General features: G+C 39.4%; 4 protein-coding genes across 5 annotated transcripts; 3 read left to right on the top strand and 1 right to left on the bottom strand.

The window, feature by feature from the left end:
- The first annotated feature begins 480 nt into the window (after positions 1 to 480).
- Positions 481 to 4,222, top strand: LOC105462958 (uncharacterized protein C17orf85-like). Its single transcript, XM_011709904.1, has 7 exons — positions 481 to 828; positions 928 to 1,100; positions 1,183 to 1,331; positions 1,421 to 1,789; positions 1,879 to 2,270; positions 2,365 to 2,900; positions 3,292 to 4,222. Exons 1-7 carry the CDS (start codon positions 739 to 741, stop codon positions 3,434 to 3,436), a joined length of 1,854 nt encoding a protein of 617 aa, XP_011708206.1. The 5' UTR covers positions 481 to 738; the 3' UTR covers positions 3,437 to 4,222.
- A 404-nt stretch (positions 4,223 to 4,626) lies between these two features.
- LOC105462956 (mitogen-activated protein kinase 1) lies at positions 4,627 to 13,545 on the bottom strand. Of its 2 annotated transcripts, none has more exons than XM_011709902.1 (8): positions 13,222 to 13,545; positions 10,195 to 10,321; positions 9,974 to 10,084; positions 9,593 to 9,844; positions 9,336 to 9,503; positions 8,999 to 9,187; positions 8,791 to 8,923; positions 4,627 to 8,710 (listed from the first exon to the last, which is right to left on the bottom strand). In XM_011709902.1, the coding sequence occupies exons 1-7, from the start codon at positions 13,347 to 13,349 to the stop codon at positions 8,798 to 8,800; spliced, it is 1,101 nt and encodes a 366-aa protein (XP_011708204.1). In that variant the 5' UTR covers positions 13,350 to 13,545; the 3' UTR covers positions 4,627 to 8,710; positions 8,791 to 8,797. The 2 variants fall into 2 exon arrangements, with proteins under 2 accessions (XP_011708204.1, XP_011708205.1); XM_011709903.1 differs by lacking the exon at positions 13,222 to 13,545 and adding an exon at positions 11,177 to 11,547.
- Positions 13,546 to 14,110: 565 nt separating this feature from the next.
- LOC105462955 (DNA-directed RNA polymerase II subunit RPB11) lies at positions 14,111 to 15,528 on the top strand. Its single transcript, XM_011709901.1, has 4 exons — positions 14,111 to 14,442; positions 14,529 to 14,618; positions 14,703 to 14,877; positions 14,955 to 15,528. The coding sequence occupies exons 1-4, from the start codon at positions 14,390 to 14,392 to the stop codon at positions 14,988 to 14,990; spliced, it is 354 nt and encodes a 117-aa protein (XP_011708203.1). The 5' UTR covers positions 14,111 to 14,389; the 3' UTR covers positions 14,991 to 15,528.
- An 830-nt stretch (positions 15,529 to 16,358) lies between these two features.
- Positions 16,359 to 20,613, top strand: LOC105462954 (probable ATP-dependent RNA helicase DDX47). Its single transcript, XM_011709900.1, has 8 exons — positions 16,359 to 16,579; positions 17,102 to 17,195; positions 17,268 to 17,432; positions 17,527 to 17,693; positions 17,776 to 18,012; positions 18,147 to 18,370; positions 18,452 to 18,713; positions 18,791 to 20,613. Exons 1-8 carry the CDS (start codon positions 16,499 to 16,501, stop codon positions 18,920 to 18,922), a joined length of 1,362 nt encoding a protein of 453 aa, XP_011708202.1. The 5' UTR covers positions 16,359 to 16,498; the 3' UTR covers positions 18,923 to 20,613.
- The last annotated feature ends 247 nt before the right edge of the window (positions 20,614 to 20,860 follow it).

Genomic DNA, 20,860 nt, shown 5'->3' with positions numbered 1-20,860 from the left:
TTTAGCCTGTTCCTATGATACATTTTGAACATTTCTATTGTGGGTAGAGACTGCCTTATAATTTAATTTTTTTATATTCTATATATTAGTGATACAATTTACAATAGTCTACATGGTTTACAAGTCTAAATTGTCTACGCAACAAAAAGACCATGTAAACATCACGTAGATTTCACGTAAATAATCCGTGTAGACGTAATCTTGAAATCTACGGCACAACCCTGGTTTAAATTTTAGCAATTATTAAACAGCCTACGATAACTACCGTAAGGGATGTCGGTCTTTAATAGCATCTCGTCGGTGATAAAGATTATATGTGGGATTTAAAAATACTACTATCGCCATCTAGTGATTACAGAATGCAAGCATGTTGCGTCCTGGTGCAGGGGTCTATCGTATCTACGTTTATGTAGAGTCCCTCTAGGCCGCGTTATTTCTTGGCGCTGCACCAAGTGCAAAAAGTGTAGCGCAGCTACACCGAAGAAACGATCCTTTCGCGATTCCCATCATTGTCTATCGTCGTTTCTGGTCGTCCCAGTCCCAGCTGTAGGTGGCAAGCAAATGTCTGCCGCTATGGTTAAGTCCTATATTTGTAAACTCTGAATTTGTTATCTCTATTTGATGCTGGAAGCCGTTCTTTGCCGAACGATTGGACCCGTCTGTAAAACTCTCGTGATACCCGTCGACTTTTCTGAGTGATATTCCGGCGCTTAACGCAATTCGCGTCGTGCTTGCACAATGGAAGAATTCGACGAACCTTCGGACGTTGAGATGGTGCCTATCGAGGAAATCGAGAGAGCCAGGGCAACCTTACAGCCAGAACTGCAGGTAACAAAAACGAACGATCCTAATTGACGCGTATATATTAACATCCAGACGTTACCAGGACGTGCTTCAAATTACACTCCCAAATCCCTTTAAATACAGACGCTGGACAGCAATCCTGAGAACACAATCAGCAATCCAGCGGACACATTCACAACAGGCATAGATATATTTAGCCAAGAGGAAAGATTGAAAATGGAGGAGCGAGCGAAGCGTTTTGGCTTGACGGAAAAACCCAAGGAGCTGTCAAATGTAGAAGACGAACTGTACAGCAGGTAAGTACAATGTAACTTAATTGTTTTGCCATATTGATTCGATAAAGACAATTGCTGTTACCTCATATTGTGATGGTTGCAGCATGGGTGTCGTGGATGATGAGAATGATAAGAACGTCAGGTTGAATGTAATTCACATGAGAGGGACTGAAGAGATGAGCACCAAGGACGTGTTCAAATATTTTCAAGATTATGCCCCGAAGTCGATTGAATGGATCAACGACGTATCGTGTAAGCTACGAAATTTTGATTCTTATTCGAGAGAATGACAGTGCATTGCTTACCACTGTCGATTTTGACGTGTAATTTATATGTTACAGGCAATGTAGTTTGGTTCGACAATGTAACAGCAGCCAGAGCTATGCTGGGATTATCCAAAAGGATTTTAGGTAGCATTGCAAAATATTCGGATCGAGAGAATAACGATTCCGAGAACAAGAAGGACGACGTAGCGATGGCGGTTGAGGAGGATGTATCTGTCGATGCGGACAAGAACGGGGGGCAGGACAATTGCATAAGCATTAAAGATATCGATTATCCATTGCCTCCTGGTATATGGAGGAAAGGTGTTGATTATCCAAAATCTAAAGGGATCTTCTTGAGATTCGCCACCAGGGCGGATAAAAAGCAGATCAACGCGGAGAAGAAAAGCGAATACTATAAAAAACACGGAAATCCCAACTTTGGAGGTAAATACAAAATTTTGTAACAAAATCAGATCGTTAAGAATAATGGAGAACGGACGATAAGATGGCTCTGTTTCTGTGTACACGTTTAGGTCTCAAAGGGATACTAACGGAATCTCGTAAGCGTATGTACAAGCAGATAAAGCAAAGTAGACGCAAATCGTCGAGCGATGATGACAAAGATCAGAATCAAACAAAGAATCCATGGGGCGCGTTGTCCGAGACGTGGGGCTTGAACGACGTCGTGGAGGATGATTTTCTTCCGAAGAATGGTGTTAGAGATCAGGGACGTAGCATAAAGGAGAGACTGGGTCTCAAATACCCAGAGAAGGACACGGTACCAGCCGAGGAATCAGGCGAGGCCAGTTCGAGTAGCGACAGCGATGAGAATTGGTGTAAACGGAGCAAAATTCCCCGCATGCGAATGCACGCCGACGACGAGGAGGAAAAAGTACAGAAGCGTCGGGCGAAGCTACGATTCCAGGTTAGGGTTTCATCGTTTTTTTTTTTCATTAAAAGAATTTTTTCCTTAATTTGTTTCACACAAATTTCAAACAAGATATCTTTTTTTCTTATAGATGATTCTGAATAATTTAAATAACAGCGGTGACTTGCGATCAAAGTTGGGGAAGTCGAAAACGAAAGCGCAGTATCGCGAGCCCATTCAAGTAGTGGTAACAAATACGAACGCGACGAATTCGAAACGCGATAATTCCGGCACAATTCGGCAGCAGGGCTATCAGATTGTGAAGGAAGTACAATCGTCGGAAAGGGAAGAAGGAGAATGGCAGGAATCGGAAGATGAGATTGTACATGAAGAGGAGGAAGAAGAAGAGGCCAAGGAGAAACAGAGGCACGGTCAGCGTGGTCTGATAAACGTGGAGGAAGAGCGAGAGGAAGGAGAAGAGGAGGAAGAGGATGAGGAAGAAGGCGAGCACAAGGGGGACGAAGAGGAGAGCGACGAACAGGACAACGACGTGCCTGCGAAGGAGATTCAGGGCCCCAAAGGCAGTGTGATAAAGGTCGTCCCACCCAAACCACGCATTGCCTCGACCGTGTGGGCAAGATTGAATCATGCGAAAAGCGAAGCTAGTGACAGCTATTTGAAAAAGAGGTAAGACAATGATTTAATTAATTTTATCTATACTGAAGACAGTGAAGACATCACACATAAGTGATATAATTTCTCTCTACATCGCATATATTTGGAGTAGATTTTTCATATCTTGTTGAATTTTTAAAATTAAATGTTCCGATGATTCTTCTGATTTATTTTGTTGAAATAAAGTGTAGGTAAATATTATTAATAGAACATATATGATTTATACTTTTTGTGTAGTATAAATTGTGATACACGATAATCGTTTTGTTTTTAATACGTGTTTTTCGATATACTTTAAAAAAGTGCGCGTTCTTTTTAAGCATATGCATATAACTTATTATTATATGATCAAGTAATCTTATGTATACATCTGCAAGCTCACACGAGTTGTATTTTTTTAAAGGCCATCAAGTAGCCGCGACTTGAGGAGTACCTTGAAGGGCGGTGATCTACGATCACGAATCGGAAATCACACCAGAGGACGTTCTCCGTTGAGAATAGAAGTGAAAAACGATAAATACACAAAGGACGATAGTGACGGAGAGTGATCCCAGATAACGAAGTAATAATTCAAAAGTTCGAGACTTGTATAAAGCGCTCATCATTCAGATGTATTATTTAAAGAGTTTTTTCGTAACATTTTATATCGGCCACAGGTGGAAACAATTGTAAATCAGCATGTGGGTATATGTGTATTCAAGTTTACATAATTTATGGGCTTAATGAAGTTTTTCTTTTTTCATCATTGGAAAGGTTTGCGATTATTTTTACACACACAGACACATACACACACGCACACATACACATGCGCGTATCATGCGCGAGGAGAGGAAAATATTGATTTATAAAGTAATATAAAACTTTTATTTTTCGTACTTTTAACGTATTAATACGTTAGCGGTCGATCTTCCAGTAATAATCATTATTGTTTTTATCGTTGGACAAGTAAATGAATGCTTCCGATAATATCGCGTGTAAATTTGACACAGATCATGTATCTACAAATTGATGTACATTTCTGCGAACTATAGAGAAATACAACTAAAAAGTACTTCGACCGAGTTATTTGTGCAATTGGGAAAAGAAAAATTTCCAGATCTCTTTTGTGCTGCTACGAAAGTTGCTATCGCGATGTAAAACAATGGTACCTCTTGCATGAAGAACACAAGACAAAAGTATAGTTTCGTAAGTCCGCACGGTACGGCATCGCGTTTCTCAGAACGACGAATTGAGATATTTTGTAAAGGCAACTCTGATCATCAGGATAATACTCAATGTTACTGCGAAAAGAAGAAAGAGATAAGTAACGAAAGAAATAAACGATAATCTGTACATATTGTGTGTTACATTCACCATTTCTCTGATACGTTCTATCTTCGAATTTTTCAGTCGATAATTTCTGCCGAGAGAGACGTGATCCGATAGATTGTGACCTACGCGAAAAGGATGTTAAAATTTTACTTTGTTACTCCTTCAATTGTGATACAACCAAAAGCGAAGCCAACAAAAAAAAATGTTGCTTTGTAATTCAAAAATTTACAGGGACAAATAACATAGTGAAGACAGCGAATAATTGGCCAATAGAGCCTCTTTTTTTTTTATATTAGCACAATAATAGTGGAATAGCTATTTAAAATACAATAGTCGATAATGATAATTTAATTAACATGAATTATGACGACTCGTCACGGATAACAATCATTTGGAACAGCAATCGAGGTAATAAAGAAATCGGATAAAGAACACAGTAAGTACATTTATTTCTCAAATAGCTGCTCAGCTACATTCATAGGTTCTCATTTATAATTTTTTCCGTTCAGTATTATATTTTCGAAAAAATAATTTCCAAATCGAAGCGATTGTACTTGACTCGATTGTAAATATCGAAACGATCCATTTATCGCTTTCGCGGCCATTTGGTCTTATTCTGGCATCGTTTGACAGCAATTATCTTGCGATTATACTCCGTATTTGTCGAATGAACGACGCATTGTTTTGAAAAATTGTTTTAATTTTATCCGCATATATTTTATTTTTTTTTGCCTGCACGATTTATACGTAAAATTTACGATGATTTATATATGAAGTTATGTTCGGTATAAGCAGGATTAAAATCTGCTTTTAAAATTTTGGCTGCTCTGTTTATTACATTCAAGTTTGCGAGCATCGCTCTATTTTAGTGAAATTTCCCCGAAAATTACATATTTAGCGAATTTAGCTGAGGAGCAAATCTGATTAACGCGATCGATCTTCCAGCGCGACAGAATAATCTACTCTGATTAAAAGCATTACGGGTTCAGCGCTACGACTTGTTAATAATATTTACAGTCGTATTTTTTATAAACGCTATGAATGCAGCTTCGGCGACAAAAACTATATCAATGATTCACAGCGACACAATCGAAACGGACAAGACGATATCTTTCACGATATTGCCGTTCGGGATCAGACGTGATCAGAATTGAAATCGGAGGAACAGAAACAATCTCGGGGGGGACGAAATGCTGGCCTTTTTTTTTTTGTTTAATCGAAAAGCTAAGAGGGCCACTCAATCGAATCGCAGCGCTATTATAGATTCTTGCGCGTCCCAAATTGTTTCAAGCGCTGGTTTGCGATGGTACGTCTTCTCCCGCGATGGAATTCTTCCCGCACGTGTATGTCTGCTTATGTTTTACTGCGCTATGGTGTGAAAAACGCCGATCTTGCCCGTCGTGTTAAAGAGAGGCGGTCGTGCGGCCATTTCTCGTCAAAAGGCTTTTTTTTTCCTCCTCTTTCCCTCACTTCTATTCTACGTAAAAACGCTAATGATTCAGTCAACCACTCCGTTAACTTCGAAGACTAACAACTGTCGTTCTACGTTTGTTGAGGAAACGGCACGTAAATTCCATGATTACTTTCGCCCCGCTGCCTCTTCTCTACTCTTCTTTACAAGTTCAATTGATACAGCCGTCGAAATATAACATTGAAAATCGACAGACGAAAATTGCTCCGTGAAATGTTCGGATATATAAGAATCGGCAACAACAACAAGTACACATACATAACTTTAAGTATATTAGGCCTGATGATATCGACAATGTTTCATCGATATATATATTAAACGCGCAACGTTCTACGTTCGCCCATCTCAGCGTTTTGTCCTCCACAAACACTTGTTTTACCGCCGCACCTCGTATCACAATCCTAATATGTTACTATACGTGTCCAATTATCATTGACAGCGAGAGCTTCGATTTCTCGTCGGCTTACAATTTCGCTGAGCGCACGATTTTATCGTCGCTTGCTCACGATCTACGGTTATTTATGAGAACTTGTTTAAAAAGGCCTCGGAGATGAGAGAGCACTCTTCAAAGGGACTCGATATACGGACCGTATTCTTATTTAATTCTGCAGTAGCGACGTAAGATCGTAAAAGACTGCGCGGTCGTAAACGTTTTTACAGGGAGAGAAAAAACAGCTGATCGCGTGTATGTAAATTCTAACGTATTATCTGGACTGCTATAACGATTGTCTCTGCCGAGACAAATCAAGTCTCCATAAAGATTTGCTCACACTCGCCATGCATTATTAATACGAGGTCTTCAAAAATCTCTGTTGCAAGATTCGTTACAGCGGTTTAATTTAAATTTTCAACTGTCGCGCGGGAAGAGAAACGTATGAGAAATAGAAGAAATAGAATACATATGTATCTATTGGAAGTAGTTCTTTGTACTCGCATGTGGAATACTCATGTAATAGCTAAGACGAGCGATCTCCATCCGTGGGATCGCAAGGAAGAAAGATATACATTTATTTTACTTTGGGTTACACGTAGAATTCTAAAGGAATCCGAATCCGTCATCCCTCCCTCCCCCCACCCCTGGGATCATCTAGCGCGGAATGACCTAATGTAGAATCTGTCGTTACGAAGGATTCGCGTCATTACGAACTAATTTTATTTTGGAAGAGATTACGCCCGTGGATAAAACGTCGTCAGGGGTAATTGAACTGCTTGCCACCTGATTGCAATTTGTGCGCGTTTTGTAATCGAGGCTTGTAGCGCGCGTTACTGAGAAAAACTGTAAACCGCGAGAGATTCATCAACTCTTTTATCCACAATTTGCCAAACGACTGCGCACAACGGATAAACACCGAGGGAAGATAAATATCTATTAAGTCGACGGAGATTGAAATCATGATATTATGGTAACGACAGAACGCTTACTCGCTGTTACGTCCGCGTCGCGTCCTTAAGTAGGAGGCGGGCGGCATCAGCGGCGAATCAGCCTCAACGAGAATTCGTAATTACTAGAAATGCATCTTAGATCTAGATAAGAATCTTACGAACAACGAATTTTCTCTTTAATTATTAATTTATTTCTTTAATTCGTTAATTATTATTATTAGATGTATCGAAGAACGTGAAGGTCGGTAACAGTTAATAGAGGAAGTAAATACTTTGTCCCTGTTTTAGTATTTTTTTTTCTCCTCTCTTCAATTCTTTTTCCCTTTTTTTAATTTTCGCCGCGTCTCTCACAACCTAGGTTTCTCGGGAACAGGAGATTGAGAAAATTCTCTCTATATGTCCACAGTAAGGCCGAATGGAGCTATCGATATCATATTAACGAATTCGATTTCTAGCGATTCAAATTGACGTTATCGTAGATACAGATTTTGAATTGCGATATCGATTTCGGGAGGCTCTAAGAGCGATGAGGGTTTCGATACGAGATGTAATAACACTTGTAAAATCTCTCCGAAATGCTCTAACTTGGGACCTTCTCCTACAATGTTGCTTCAAATTGTCACTTTAACCCTTACGACTGGCGGGGACCCCGTCGTTTATCTATCACACGCTCAGAAAGAAGATCACGATTCTCTTTGCAACATAAATTATATACTTTTATTCACGTGCGCTCGGCACGTCGCGATATTACGCTACAACGGTTGACTATCATAAACAGATTAAATACCGAAAGAAATTCTGCCACACACACGTACGTACATACGCACGCACACACACACAGTCATACGTATACTCACATGAGACGAAAAACATATTATATACGAAAAAAAAAATGAATTAGCACGAATGCGCTACAAGCGTTCGAATCTCGCGGAGTGAACGTTATTTAGTTATTTCGATAATCCCCGATATCCACGATATTTCCGATATCGGAAAACATCGAGGCACCATAAGCCGAATGTATATATTGCCCTAGTTTACGCCATACAATTGCGCGTTGTAATCTCAGCCATTTCACCTTTCGGGGGAGGTAAAAAAGATAACTCGACGGGAGGACGATGAAATGAAGACAAAGTGTGTCGCGTGTTACGCCTCGTCACGCTCGCAATTAAATCACAGACAGACGGTATGGTACGGTACGGTACGGTACAGTACGGTACGACGATGATAAATTAAAAAAATACATGTACCAATTGATATTATGCTATATATATATCAATGTTTGCTTCGGTGTAACATAAGAAACACTATATATTTTTCTTTCTCCGAGTAAGGACATGCGAATGTACAAGCGTATGCGCGGACATTGCGACTCACCGACATTGCGTTTCACTCACCCGACTAATCGGCCCGATTAATCGTTCGTTGATCGCTGAACTAAATCGTTCGTCAATATCCTAGTAATCTTTGTAATCGACGGTAATTCGAGCGACGATGAAGTGGCGATGATTGTTAAAAAGCACCCTTTCTTCAAAACCAATCCCGCGATTGTTCGATTTTTTTCTCTTCCATTCCATATCTCTATTCTTTTCTTTTTTTTTTTTCTTTCAGTTCATCACGCGTATCCGCTATTGCGATTCCGGCGGCAACAGCATGCCTGACGAAAAGAAAGCATTCGATTGTCAGCGGATTCAAGAGATCGGCGATGCGCGGACGCAAGACGAATTTAACAATTACCAGTCGACTACATAGCGTTCTCTTGATGATTTTTTTGGAACAATAGAGTCTCTTCGAAAATATATTGTTTTAATACTTCTTTCGGAAGATCATCCAACTCCATGTCAAATCTAAACGGCTCCTCTGCCACAGGCTGAAATTTTTACGGATGCAACATTAACTGATTCGTAATTGCAGTTTCAAAATCAGCAGATGGGAAAACTCTCACCTCGTCGGCAGGATCGTAATATTGCTCCAAGTAGGGATGCGCCAACGCGTCTTCCACCACGATGCGTTTATTGGGATTGAACGTCAACATTTTGTCCAGGAGATCCAAAGCTCTCGGATCGGCATTGGGGAAGAGGCTCGTCCACGGTACCTTTGGTTTATATGGCAACGACTGGAGATAATTCCGTGCCTGAAATCAGAACGCTTTTCTTTTAATTTCCACCGTCTTCTAAGTGTAAAACGCGAGCCGGCGAGCACTAAAAATTGCACTGCAAAATATGCATGTATTCGTGAATCAGATTCTAACGAGATATTCAAAGAGGGTAAGCGTTCAGTACTTTTTCGTTTATGATACACTCGAGGTCCTCCGACGAAGGCGATCCGAGAACACCGAGAATGTGATTCAACTGATCTAGATAATGTTTGCCGGGGAATATCGCTCGTCTCGAGAGCATCTCCGCCAGGATGCAGCCCACCGACCAAATGTCTATGGATTTGGTATAACCCTGCGTCAAAAGATGCTGCGTTAGAGCCGCAACACACGAAACGTGTCCTCGTTCCTCGAATCGCGTTTTCGCTTGCGCGAGACGGATACCTTGGAATTAAGCATTATCTCCGGAGCCCTGTACCACCTCGTGGCCACGTATTCCGTGAGAAAACCCGCGTGATTGTGCTCCGGGTCCGCGACTCTCGCCAGACCGAAGTCGCAGATCTTAAGGTCACAGGTGGTATTCAACAGCAGATTACTCGGCTTCAGGTCTCTGTGTAACACGTTCGCCGAGTGTATATACTTCAACCCCCGCAATATTTGGTACAGAAAATAACATATGTGATCGTTACTAATAGCCTGAAAATGAGAATTTGATTTCGAGCGTTTCATTAAGCATGTGCGTGTCGTTTTCTTTTTTTTCTTTCTTTCTTTCTTTGCGTCTTCCGCGAATCTATATATAACAGAATCTGCATGCCGATTACTTACTTGTGTCTTTAGTAATTTATAGAGATCAGTTTCCATCAGACATTGAACGATATACACGTCTTTCATTTGCTCCAGATTCGGCGCTCTTAATATATCCCTTATGTCTATTATCTGTTGCGAAAGAGAGCGATATATTAATAACGGTACCTTATAAAAAATAATAATAATAATAGTACGCCAAGCTCAAACTCTGTGCGTGTGTGCTGAAGCGTCCAACTTACGTTCTCGTGCTTAAACCTCGTGAGAATTTTTATTTCTCTTAAGGTCCTCTGACTATACGTTTGATGCTCAAAGGGAGAAATTTTTTTAATAGCTACTTTCGTTTTGGTGAGGTTGTCGTAGGCGGACCTGCAAGAAGGCATTATTGACGATAAGCCGCATTTTATTATTCAGCGGGGACCTCTCTGGCGCACGCTGGCTGCTCCGGGCGTCTCGTAATTCTCAAATTATACCGCGGTACACGTCGGATCATATGAATAAAAGAATATGTTTCCTTGCAAACGGTAAGAGTAAGAGCAAATATATTTGTTTCAAAATAAATACGGAATAAGAGCAACATATGCATTTCGCACGAATAATTCTTTCGTTACATTCAACAATTGTAATGTAACTGTAACCATTTCTCACTGGTGCTCGCGAATAAAAAATTCATTTCTTAAAAAACAGATTAAAAATAATGAAATGGCAGATAAAAAGAAAAAATTTCTCTATAAATGTAGCTCTGAAAAGTATAAGAATTTATTTTAAAATGAAATAAATTAGAGAAGAATTTGAGACATAAAAAGACAAGATTTTATTTCTTCGTCATGTATACTCTTCATTCATTTTTAATGTCTTTATATATATATTTGTTTCGTTATACGCGATCGATTGTATAAATGTTTTATTTTATATATAAAGTGTATATAAAATTAGCGATATATTTATAATTAATAATATAAATTATATGTAATAAATTAATGAAGAAGTCGAAATAAATATCTATTGCATTCGATGGCGCGAAAAACGAAGTACGTACGTTACTTTTATTTGAAATATATACTTCCCTATAAGCAGGAAATTCAATTCAAATTAAATTAAATATAAATAAAATTTTCTTCTATTCATATAGTCCCACAAATGTTTCGCGACGAAAGCGAAAGTGCTTGAATCTGTCTACTCGCCAGAATGCAAGCACAAATGCTCGAATATCTTTTTATTTACATATTTCAGGGCAAATCCCCTTTCAATGAACTGACAGACTGGAGTAACCGCCTTCGCTTTATTCATCCGGTGCACTGTTTATCTTTTCTGCTATCGTTTGGGAGGCTTTGCGCAACTTGGTGTGAGTTTGTCCATAGAGAAAACGTGTGTCTTCGACGGTATCGCGGATAGGATGTGGTTCGCGCGTGATATAGGATTCTCAACGATAAATCAAATTCGCTCGATTTCACACGATGCGTGCAGATGTGTTTTACGCACAAGGGCCGCGACTAATGGGTTTCTGATCGAGAAAACACGTTCAGAAACAAACTCCGATACTTTAGCCAATCCATTAAAACTTTAATCTTTAATTAATCTTATTCGATAAAAATAGATAACAGAATACGAACACGTCAAAAAATAAATTAAATAAGTAAAAAACGCAATCTCTGATGAAAAAATATTCTCATTTCATATCTTTAAGAATTTCTTATATTTTAAGTTTATAAAATTTCTGTAGAATATTTTAAACTTCTTTAGATTTTATAAGTTTCCTTCAGTATTCAATTATAAAACGAGAGAATCTTAGGATATTCACGTATATAAAAAATTCTAGGAAAAATGTAGACTTTTCCAGTATTTCTGAAGTGTTTCAATTCGTACAAAAAATTGGAGAAACTGTCTGAAAAGTGATAAAATTACATAGAAATTCTGAGAAATTACATGAAGGAATTCAAGAAAATTTTTCACCAGAAATTTTATTATCGATAAATAATACGAAAATTAATAACGGATTATTAAAACAATACCGTCAGAATGCACATATGTTTGTTTCATTAAAACGAACGTTTCATTAAAAAGATTTAAAAGATTCAAACCAGAAAAGCTCAGAGGATCAGGATACATTAACGGAGTAGCAGAGAGGAAAGCCCTTTACTTTCAGTCGCGTACAAGTCGGGGCTCCGATATTTTTATTCGACATCAATATTATCAACGCAACATCGTAATTATAGAAAAATCAATTCCGAATTTCTCAAAGAGAACCCGCCGTCAGAATCCACGGGCGTGTCGAGGATTATTTATCTCGCGAAATGAAACTCGAAATATCATTTGGCGCGCAAAGACGATATTCCGTCGCTTCGCCACCAATCTCAGCCCTCTACTTGCGGAGGGGGGGGGAGGGGAACGTTACAACAATAACGATATAATAGCAATAGAAATACAGAGATAATACTGCAGCAGCAGAGAAATGTTGCGCGCAAAACATTTCGCCTTCCACGTCGCGTAATTGCTCGCGATGTAAATCATGCCGAAACGTAATTGTGTTAAGTAACGATAGTTGATAAAAAAAAAATGATAAGATAAGATTAGCAAATCGTAAGGTGCAATCGTCGTGATTCATCTGATTAGCGTGACGTATGGATGAGACAAGTGCAAGACAAAAACGCGCGAGGGAGTGGAGAGATTAACGATGGAAAGAGAAGAGAGAGAGACAGGAGGGAAAGAAAGAGAGCGAATAAAGGGAAGTGGAGAAAAGACATGAATGGGAAAAACGCACGGGTGAAAGGGGCGTGACATGCGTTTGAAAGTGATGTATAACCATAATGCGTGCGTGCGTGCGTGCGTGTATGGGTGCATGCGTGTGTGCGAACGTCATGCGTGCGCGCGCGTGTATATGCGATACAATACGAGCGGCGCGCGGACGTCGGACTCGCGCGTACGTCGCCGCGATCGGCGGCTTTTGTCCGTGAGAGGGCCGTGTCTCCGGACGTATGCACGACTGTTCGAGACGCGCGACTCATCTCTCCTTCTCTCTCTCTCTCTCTCACTCTCGGATCACCGCCGCGACGATCGTGCGGCACGCGCCGCGGATCCACGCTGCTGGACCGCCGCGCGTCGCGTCCGCGTCGCCGCTCTCAACTGTTATTATTGCCAAGTCGGTCTGTCAGTAGTCAGACGCGGCCAAGAGGATCGGCCGGCGATCGAGTCGCCGATCGAACGAACGTACGAGAACGTACGAACGGCCGTGCGGCCGTGCGACACGGTTGAGGGTGATGAACACTTACACGACCATGCCGTAGGCGCCCTCGCCCATGTACGATAGATTCGTGTAGCGCGGCCCGACCTCGAACGTTTGCCCGCGCACCACCTCGCAATTCGGACTCACGCTCGCCGAGCCCTCGCACGCCGCCATTTTGACAACTAGTCTGCGGGACGGGTGCCCCGGACTGTAGTGTAGTGGCCTCGTAAGTCGGCTCGGCTCGGCTCGGCGGTTAACGCGCGCCCGCCGCGAAAGAGCAGTCGTCGCGCCGACCGAGAGAGCGACGCGCAACGACGCCGCGTCAGTCGCGTCACTGACAGTGACGCCACGCTCCGCCACCAGCCACACCACACCAGCTATCCGCGCCCCGCGCCTTGGGTGGGCGCGGCGTGGGAAATGCAAAGGGCGGATAAAAACGGGCGCTCGCAACGCCCCTGCCGTGCGAAGGTGTAAGCAGCGATTAATCCTGCGGCACCTGCAGTATACTCGGACGGTCCGAGCAGCAGGTCCGAACGTTCGAAAGAGAGAGAGAGAGAGAGAGAGGGAGAGAATCAGTACACGTCTAACATTTAAAAAAGAAGGAGAAGGAAGACGTGTTTTTTCTTGGAAATATAACTTATATGTGCAGTTTTTTTCTCTCTCTTTCTCTCCTTTTTTTCCTCATTTTTTTACTATCTTTCTCTCTCTCTCTCTCTCTCTCTCTTCCCCCCCTCTTTCTCTCCCCCTCTCATCCCTCTGTCTCGCTGACAGGCAGATGATATATGACACTCTTCCTGGAAAATTGAAACGAGTTTTCCTTGATAGAGACACGGCATGAATAAATAAGCTGTAATAAAGATATTACGCTTCCCTCCCATTATTATCCTTGGCGTTATCACTGTTTCCCACGTCCCCCTTTTTCGATTATCGTCACAGAAACATCGACAAGGGACAAACTTAGGATCGTACATAAGGGGACAGAGTCAACCCGTTTGACAAAGACAAATATTTGAACTCGTTCGAATGACGTCATTGCGAATTTGACCGGCTATCGACCTGCCGCTATCGATCTGACGCAATCGATTGTGGCTCGCAGTGACGATGGTCAACAGCGATTACGAACGGCGTCTTCTCAACCGGCGCGCTTGAAGATTCATCGCCGATATTTCGGCAACAATTGATTCGAGAGCGTTACTCGTGATTGACGAGACGAGATGAACGCACCCCCGACCTTCGAGTCGTTCCTGTTGTACGAGGGAGAGAAAAAGTACGTTGACTTCGACACTTGTTTGGATCTAACCTCAATTCGGGGTCCAAACAATGTTATATTAATATTCACGTTGCGTTCGTTAGGATAATAAAGGAGCAGGACACCAAAGTGCCAAATGCCGCGATTTTCACGATCAACAAGGAGGATCACACGCTGGGAAACATGATCCGCAAGTGAGTAAACTGCATCGAGTGCGTCACTTCCCACGTCCTGTTTTAACTGGCGTTTTAACTGCTCTATTTCTCTCGACTCTACAGTCAGTTGCTGAAGGACCCTCAGGTGTTGTTCGCCGGCTACAAAGTTCCCCATCCTCTGGAACACAAGTTTGCCATTAGGATACAGACAACCTCCGATTATACTCCGCACGAAGCGTTTATGCACGCCATCACCGATCTGATCGCCGAACTGTCGTTGTTCGAGGAACGTTTTAAGGTACACAATTGTTATTATGCACGATATTATAACGATTTCCATGTGTATGCATAACTGAAAGCAAATTTTTTTTCCAGGAGGCAATTAAGGAGAAAAAAGAAGGCTTGGATTGAACGGAGACATTTGTGCGTTTCATAATTCACTATATTCTCTTATATTTAGAATTTGATTTAGTCTATTAAAGTATTTATATTGAATATCACAGACATGCCAGGCACAGTCGTGTAAGTAATTATGTTATGAAATACTTGATCGAATCAAATCAGAACATTTACAGACCGTGTGAATAATTAGCTCATGCATACTTGATTATTCTGTATACTTTGCATTTGACCAGATTCCTATCTTGTAAATATTTGAAATACTAATATAACTGCGAAAGAATTTGTGCGTTCATCAAGTTGCATTCTATACCTTCTATTAATTAAATTCGTATCCATATGTACATATATTCGATAGACGGGCGACCTTGAAGTTGGTTTTATTGAGAAAAATATTTACATTTTATTAGTAAGAAAAACCAATGGAACAGCTTGTCGCAAGGCGCGCACAGTGCAGTGTATGAATATATGTATAAATGTGCATATAAATACAAACACAAACTGGATGAGAAAATTTTCAATTAAAATAAAGTAAATATTGCAGATTAAATATTGCCGATACTAGTACATTTATCTTCTGCTCTTTTTTTTATCCTAGACAGGCTCTAAAAGTCCTAAATTCACTACTTATTAATTAAAGTTTTAGATCTTTAAAATAAAATCGATTCTATATAATTACGTCATGATAAGTAAAATATATTCTTTACAACTTAAAAGTATCATTTGTTCTATTTACAAGACGAAATATATTAGACGTCAAACAGAGATTTACAATCGTTCACCGTAAACGCGAGTGTGGCGTGACAGCGCATGTCATGCTACAGGTCCTGGATTCGATTTACTTGGATTTGAGAGTGAGGCAGGTTTATCATATTTTCCGAAGCACAAATCGAGTGTTTTCTTGTATTTTTTTCTGCTCGTTCTGCTCGCGAGCTAAAAATTGTGTTAACAAACTGTGGGAATAAAATAAAATATCTTTGTATACCAGTCATATAACACTCGACTTCAATCATATATCAATAAACACATAACATGACCCTATAAATTGTCGTTGTTAAAAATAATTACAAATTAAACCAGTTAAACGAGTCAAAATGAATAATAAAAAGTCTACAATTGATTCATCGTTTCCTGTCCGTTAATTATTTTTACACTACGCAGCCAACATAAATAAATTAAACAGAGTTTAAAAGTTTTGTATAAAATTGTTTACATTTTCTTTGAAGAGTTTCGAAGTATAATTGAAAAACTTTGACAGTCATGTGGATAATTTAAATTAAATATTTTTAAATTATGTAACTATATAGCTAATATACCGACTAAGTTCATTCGGAATCGTTCCTAGTTGCCTTTAGGAACGTCATAACATGCAATGCCATCTGGAATCTAGACAGATATTTTTTTTTCACGCACCTGCTCCATTTACTTGCTCAAAAAACGTGAGAGAAGGAAAACGTGACCCGAAACGCGCTGTCGATTTCTGTTTGTAGCATGTGCTGATAGTTACGACTTGCGAAAACATGGAAAATTTAGAAAAATCAGTCGAAGATAACAAAAGTGAAGATAACAACGAGAAAGTTCCACTCACGTGGAAAGATTTGGTAAGTACTCTACGACGATTGTAACCTCAAATATATATGTGCACGTTGTTAAGTACTGCCTACAGAAATTTGCGCGTGAAAGATATTTATGTAATAAATTATATGTTTATTATTTTTGAAACGATCTTATATTACCCAATCTGATACTCTTTTCGAAACTTTCTAATCAACCTCTTATAAATCGAGTCATAATGAGATATGTATACGATGAGTTCGATTAGAGCCATTAGAATTTTCGAGATTAGAATTTTATTGACTACGAGTTGATCGCTCCAAAGAACGGCCTGTTATTGTATTAAACACAAATTTTGATTTTTGAATTTTGTAATGGACAAGTGAAATATCGCACATAAGTGATGCTTAACACGATACTTCACATTTGTTTAATGTTAGGCTATGTTAGATAATTAGAACTATTTAAAGATATAAGTTGTAAAGTTATAAAGTCTAAACATATTTATGAACCTTTTTGAGAATATATTTTAAATGTATTAACTGACAGAAAGATGATCGCTATTACAGGGACTTGTGGATACACTCTGCAAAACATGTTTAGATTTAAAATGGCAGGAACCTACCAGGATTCAGCAGGAAGCTATCCCTCTGACGCTTCAAGGTAAATTTAAATGATGATTTAATTGTAACCAAATTCTGGAAAACAGAGTAACAATCGTAATTCTGTTGATAGGCAAGGACGTGATTGGATTGGCAGAGACTGGATCGGGAAAAACTGCTGCGTTCGCATTGCCTATACTGCAAGCGTTATTAGAGAATCCTCAGAGATACTTTGCGCTAATACTGACGCCCACAAGAGAATTGGCATTCCAAATCTCAGAGCAGTTTGAAGCGTTAGGTGAGAACAAATTATCTAACTTACTTTGAACAATTTATCTAACTTATTTGGCCTATTAAAGGCTCTGGTTTGTATCATGTTATAATTATCTTAGGCTCCAGTATGGGCGTGAAAACCGTGGTGCTGGTAGGTGGGATGGACATGCATGCGCAGGGAATGATACTGGAGAAGAAGCCTCACATCATCATCGCTACGCCTGGTAGATTGGTCGACCACTTGGAGAACACGAAAGGCTTCAATTTGCGTCAGTTAAAGTTTCTGGTAATAATTGTATACGGCAGACACCGCGGATTTATTTCGACAATTATCACAATTGGTTCTAGCCATTCCTTTTGTGCGCTAGGTGATGGACGAGGCGGATCGCATCTTGAACATGGATTTCGAGGTGGAGGTTGATAAAATTCTCAGAGTGATACCACGGGAGAGGAGGACGTTATTATTCTCGGCGACGATGACTAAGAAGGTGCAGAAGTTGCAACGTGCGTCCTTACGAAATCCCGTGAGGGTCGAGGTGTCTACCAAGTATCAGACTGTAGAAAAACTGCAACAATATTACATATTTATTCCAGTGAAATTCAAGGTACGAAATATAAGCTGTATGTAACTGTTGTAGCAAAATGAGTGTCAATTACCACGTGCGATGTATTTATATATAAAGTGTTTATCAAAATAATCGTATATGTACAAATTGTATATATAAAACGATCGTTGCAGGACGTGTACCTCGTGCATATCCTGAATGAATTGGCGGGCAACAGTTTCATGATATTTTGCGGGACCTGCAATAATACGGTAAGGACTGCCTTACTGTTACGAAACCTGGGCTTCACGGGGGTCCCGCTGCACGGACAGATGTCGCAGAACAAGAGGATCGCCGCGCTTACGAAATTTAAAGCAAAGAACAGATCTATATTAATTTCAACGGACGTTGCCAGCAGGTTAGTCCGTAATATTGTCGCAGTAAAGTATCTCACTTAAATAGAAATAAATTTTAAATCGTTTTTGCATTGCTCTTGCAGAGGTCTCGATATTCCGCATGTGGATATTGTCATCAATTTTGACATCCCTACGCACAGTAAGGATTACATACACAGAGTAGGTCGTACTGCGCGTGCAGGTCGATCAGGCCGTTCCATCACATTCGTCACGCAATACGACGTGGAGCTGTATCAACGAATAGAACAACTGATATCGAAACAATTGCCGTTATATGCCACGGAAGAGGAGGAAGTGATGTTGCTGCAAGAGAGAGTGAGCGAAGCACAGCGGATAGTAAAAATGGTAAAAACGACTTCACAATACGCGATTTGTTAACAGACGTAGACGTATTATATATAAATGTTATTGCAACACTCTAGGACATGAAGAACATCGAAGAGAGCAGAAAGTCAGGCAAACGGAAAAAACACGGCGGCGACAACGAGGATGACGACACAGAACAGTCTATTGGAGTGAGGAAAAGAATGAAAGTGAAGAGTAAAAGAAAATGAGGATATGTTGTTAATATTAATTAATTCAATTAATCTCGTAATAAAATTTTTTTTCTATGACTTTCGTGCTTTAAAATCCACATTATTAAAGTATTACTTGAACTTTGTTGAACGAATATTTTAATAACCGGGCTCGCAGCATCTCAATAAAAGGTATTTGCCGTTGTAAAGGATATCTGATAAAACTCATGTGCTTTCAACTTTGATTCGAGTTATGCAAATATGAATTAAACAATTGTTGCAAAAATACAGATCCGCAGAAATGCAAATAAGATCGAGACTCTGTTCGATAATACTCGATATTTAATAGAAAACAAAAATTCAAAAATCTTTTATGCTCGAATCCAAGTAAAAAATATCTTTCGTAAATCATGTTCATTATACAGTATAAATATTTTCTCATATGTATTGTAATTATATTGTATCATTACGCGATAAATTCTGAACTCATGTTAAGATTAATGCCACTCTAAAGTTAACATCAGAATATGCACAATTCATAGTTCGTGATTCACAGTTCGCTATTCGTACAAAATTTTCGAAAATTTGTTGCTAATGTGGCGTTTCCGCACGATTTGCGATTTACGATTTTTTCATGACACGTTATAGTAATTCGATAATTTTCGACTTTTGCAATCCTTATTTTTGAGATTTTACAATTATTACAATTGAGATTTTATATCTTCTATAAAGATGTTGTAAGTATGCAATCATCTATTCACTTATTGTTAGATTCCATTATGGAAAATCGATTAATCATCATATTAGAAAATCTATTAGTAGTCTAATCGATTTTTTACTTGATTGTGTTAAGTGTCACAATCGACTTTTTATATTCTTAATGCACAGAGTAGTATTATGCGCGAATCAACTGACTAATTCGTGATGATTCGCATGATTTATTGAAAAATCACTCCGCTGGCGAATCGACAAGTTTGATAAGCAACAAACTCAACGAATTTTGTTTATTTACACTGTTCTCATCTCATACAAATTGCGAGCTATGAATCACGAATTACAAATCGCGCATAGTTTGGCGCAAGCTTGACTGGATTGGCGGATGTATGATGGGACGGAAACTTATACTTAGAGGATGCTCCTATTAAGACTTGAAATATAATTAAGACTCAGCAATAAGGCGAACATTGTTATACTGAAGAAATTAGTACTGTATTTTAACGACTTGAAGTCTTTGCACAAAGCAGTATGGTATTTAAATATCACTCAAATAATCACAATAAAATATATTATTAAGTAAAATCACAATTTCTTTATCATTTGCGGTGAACGCGTTAGGGGGGAAAATTAATTCGAAGCATCGAAGACAAAATTTGTTATTATATAACAAATGGAGGTCTTCTCTTTCACTTGCACGCTTCTATTTGAGTGTTATCACATAAGCAGAATATTCCCGTTTACGAGAAGAAAATGCAGACAAAGGAAAGCACGTTCGTCCCTACAGCAGAAAAATGTTATAACGAGCGTTATAACGGTCATTATGTACAGCTTTTACACTACTGTAAAATTGATAATTGATTCTTTTCATCAAACTCCCTATAGAAAATCAGCAATCCATTGTACAAGTTTTTGTAGTACAAAATACGGTACAAGAAACACGGTAAGTATTCCTTCGAATTTACAACTACGATGCATCCTCTAATCGCTAAGAGATTATTAATTGTATAAAGTGGCAACAGATCCTCATTATTTTTTTTTGTTCCGTTTGAAAATCGCTGAGCGACGCACATAATCGCGTATCGCGCCGATTAACAAATATAAACGTGCATTGGAGAATTTTTGTTTTTCGTCTTGTTTTTGCTCTGCCATTGTTGTTCTTGTCGTTGCGAAAAGCACTAATTAAAAATGCTGTAATTTCAAACTGTGATATCCACGCATTTAACACGTTATCAATGCGATGTAAGCTTGTTAACAAACACA

Source organism: Wasmannia auropunctata, unplaced genomic scaffold (assembly GCF_000956235.1).
Source record: "Wasmannia auropunctata unplaced genomic scaffold, wasmannia.A_1.0 LD336092.1, whole genome shotgun sequence".
Lineage (NCBI taxonomy): Eukaryota > Metazoa > Arthropoda > Insecta > Hymenoptera > Formicidae > Wasmannia > Wasmannia auropunctata.
This window is presented reverse-complemented; position numbering and strand designations above follow the sequence as displayed.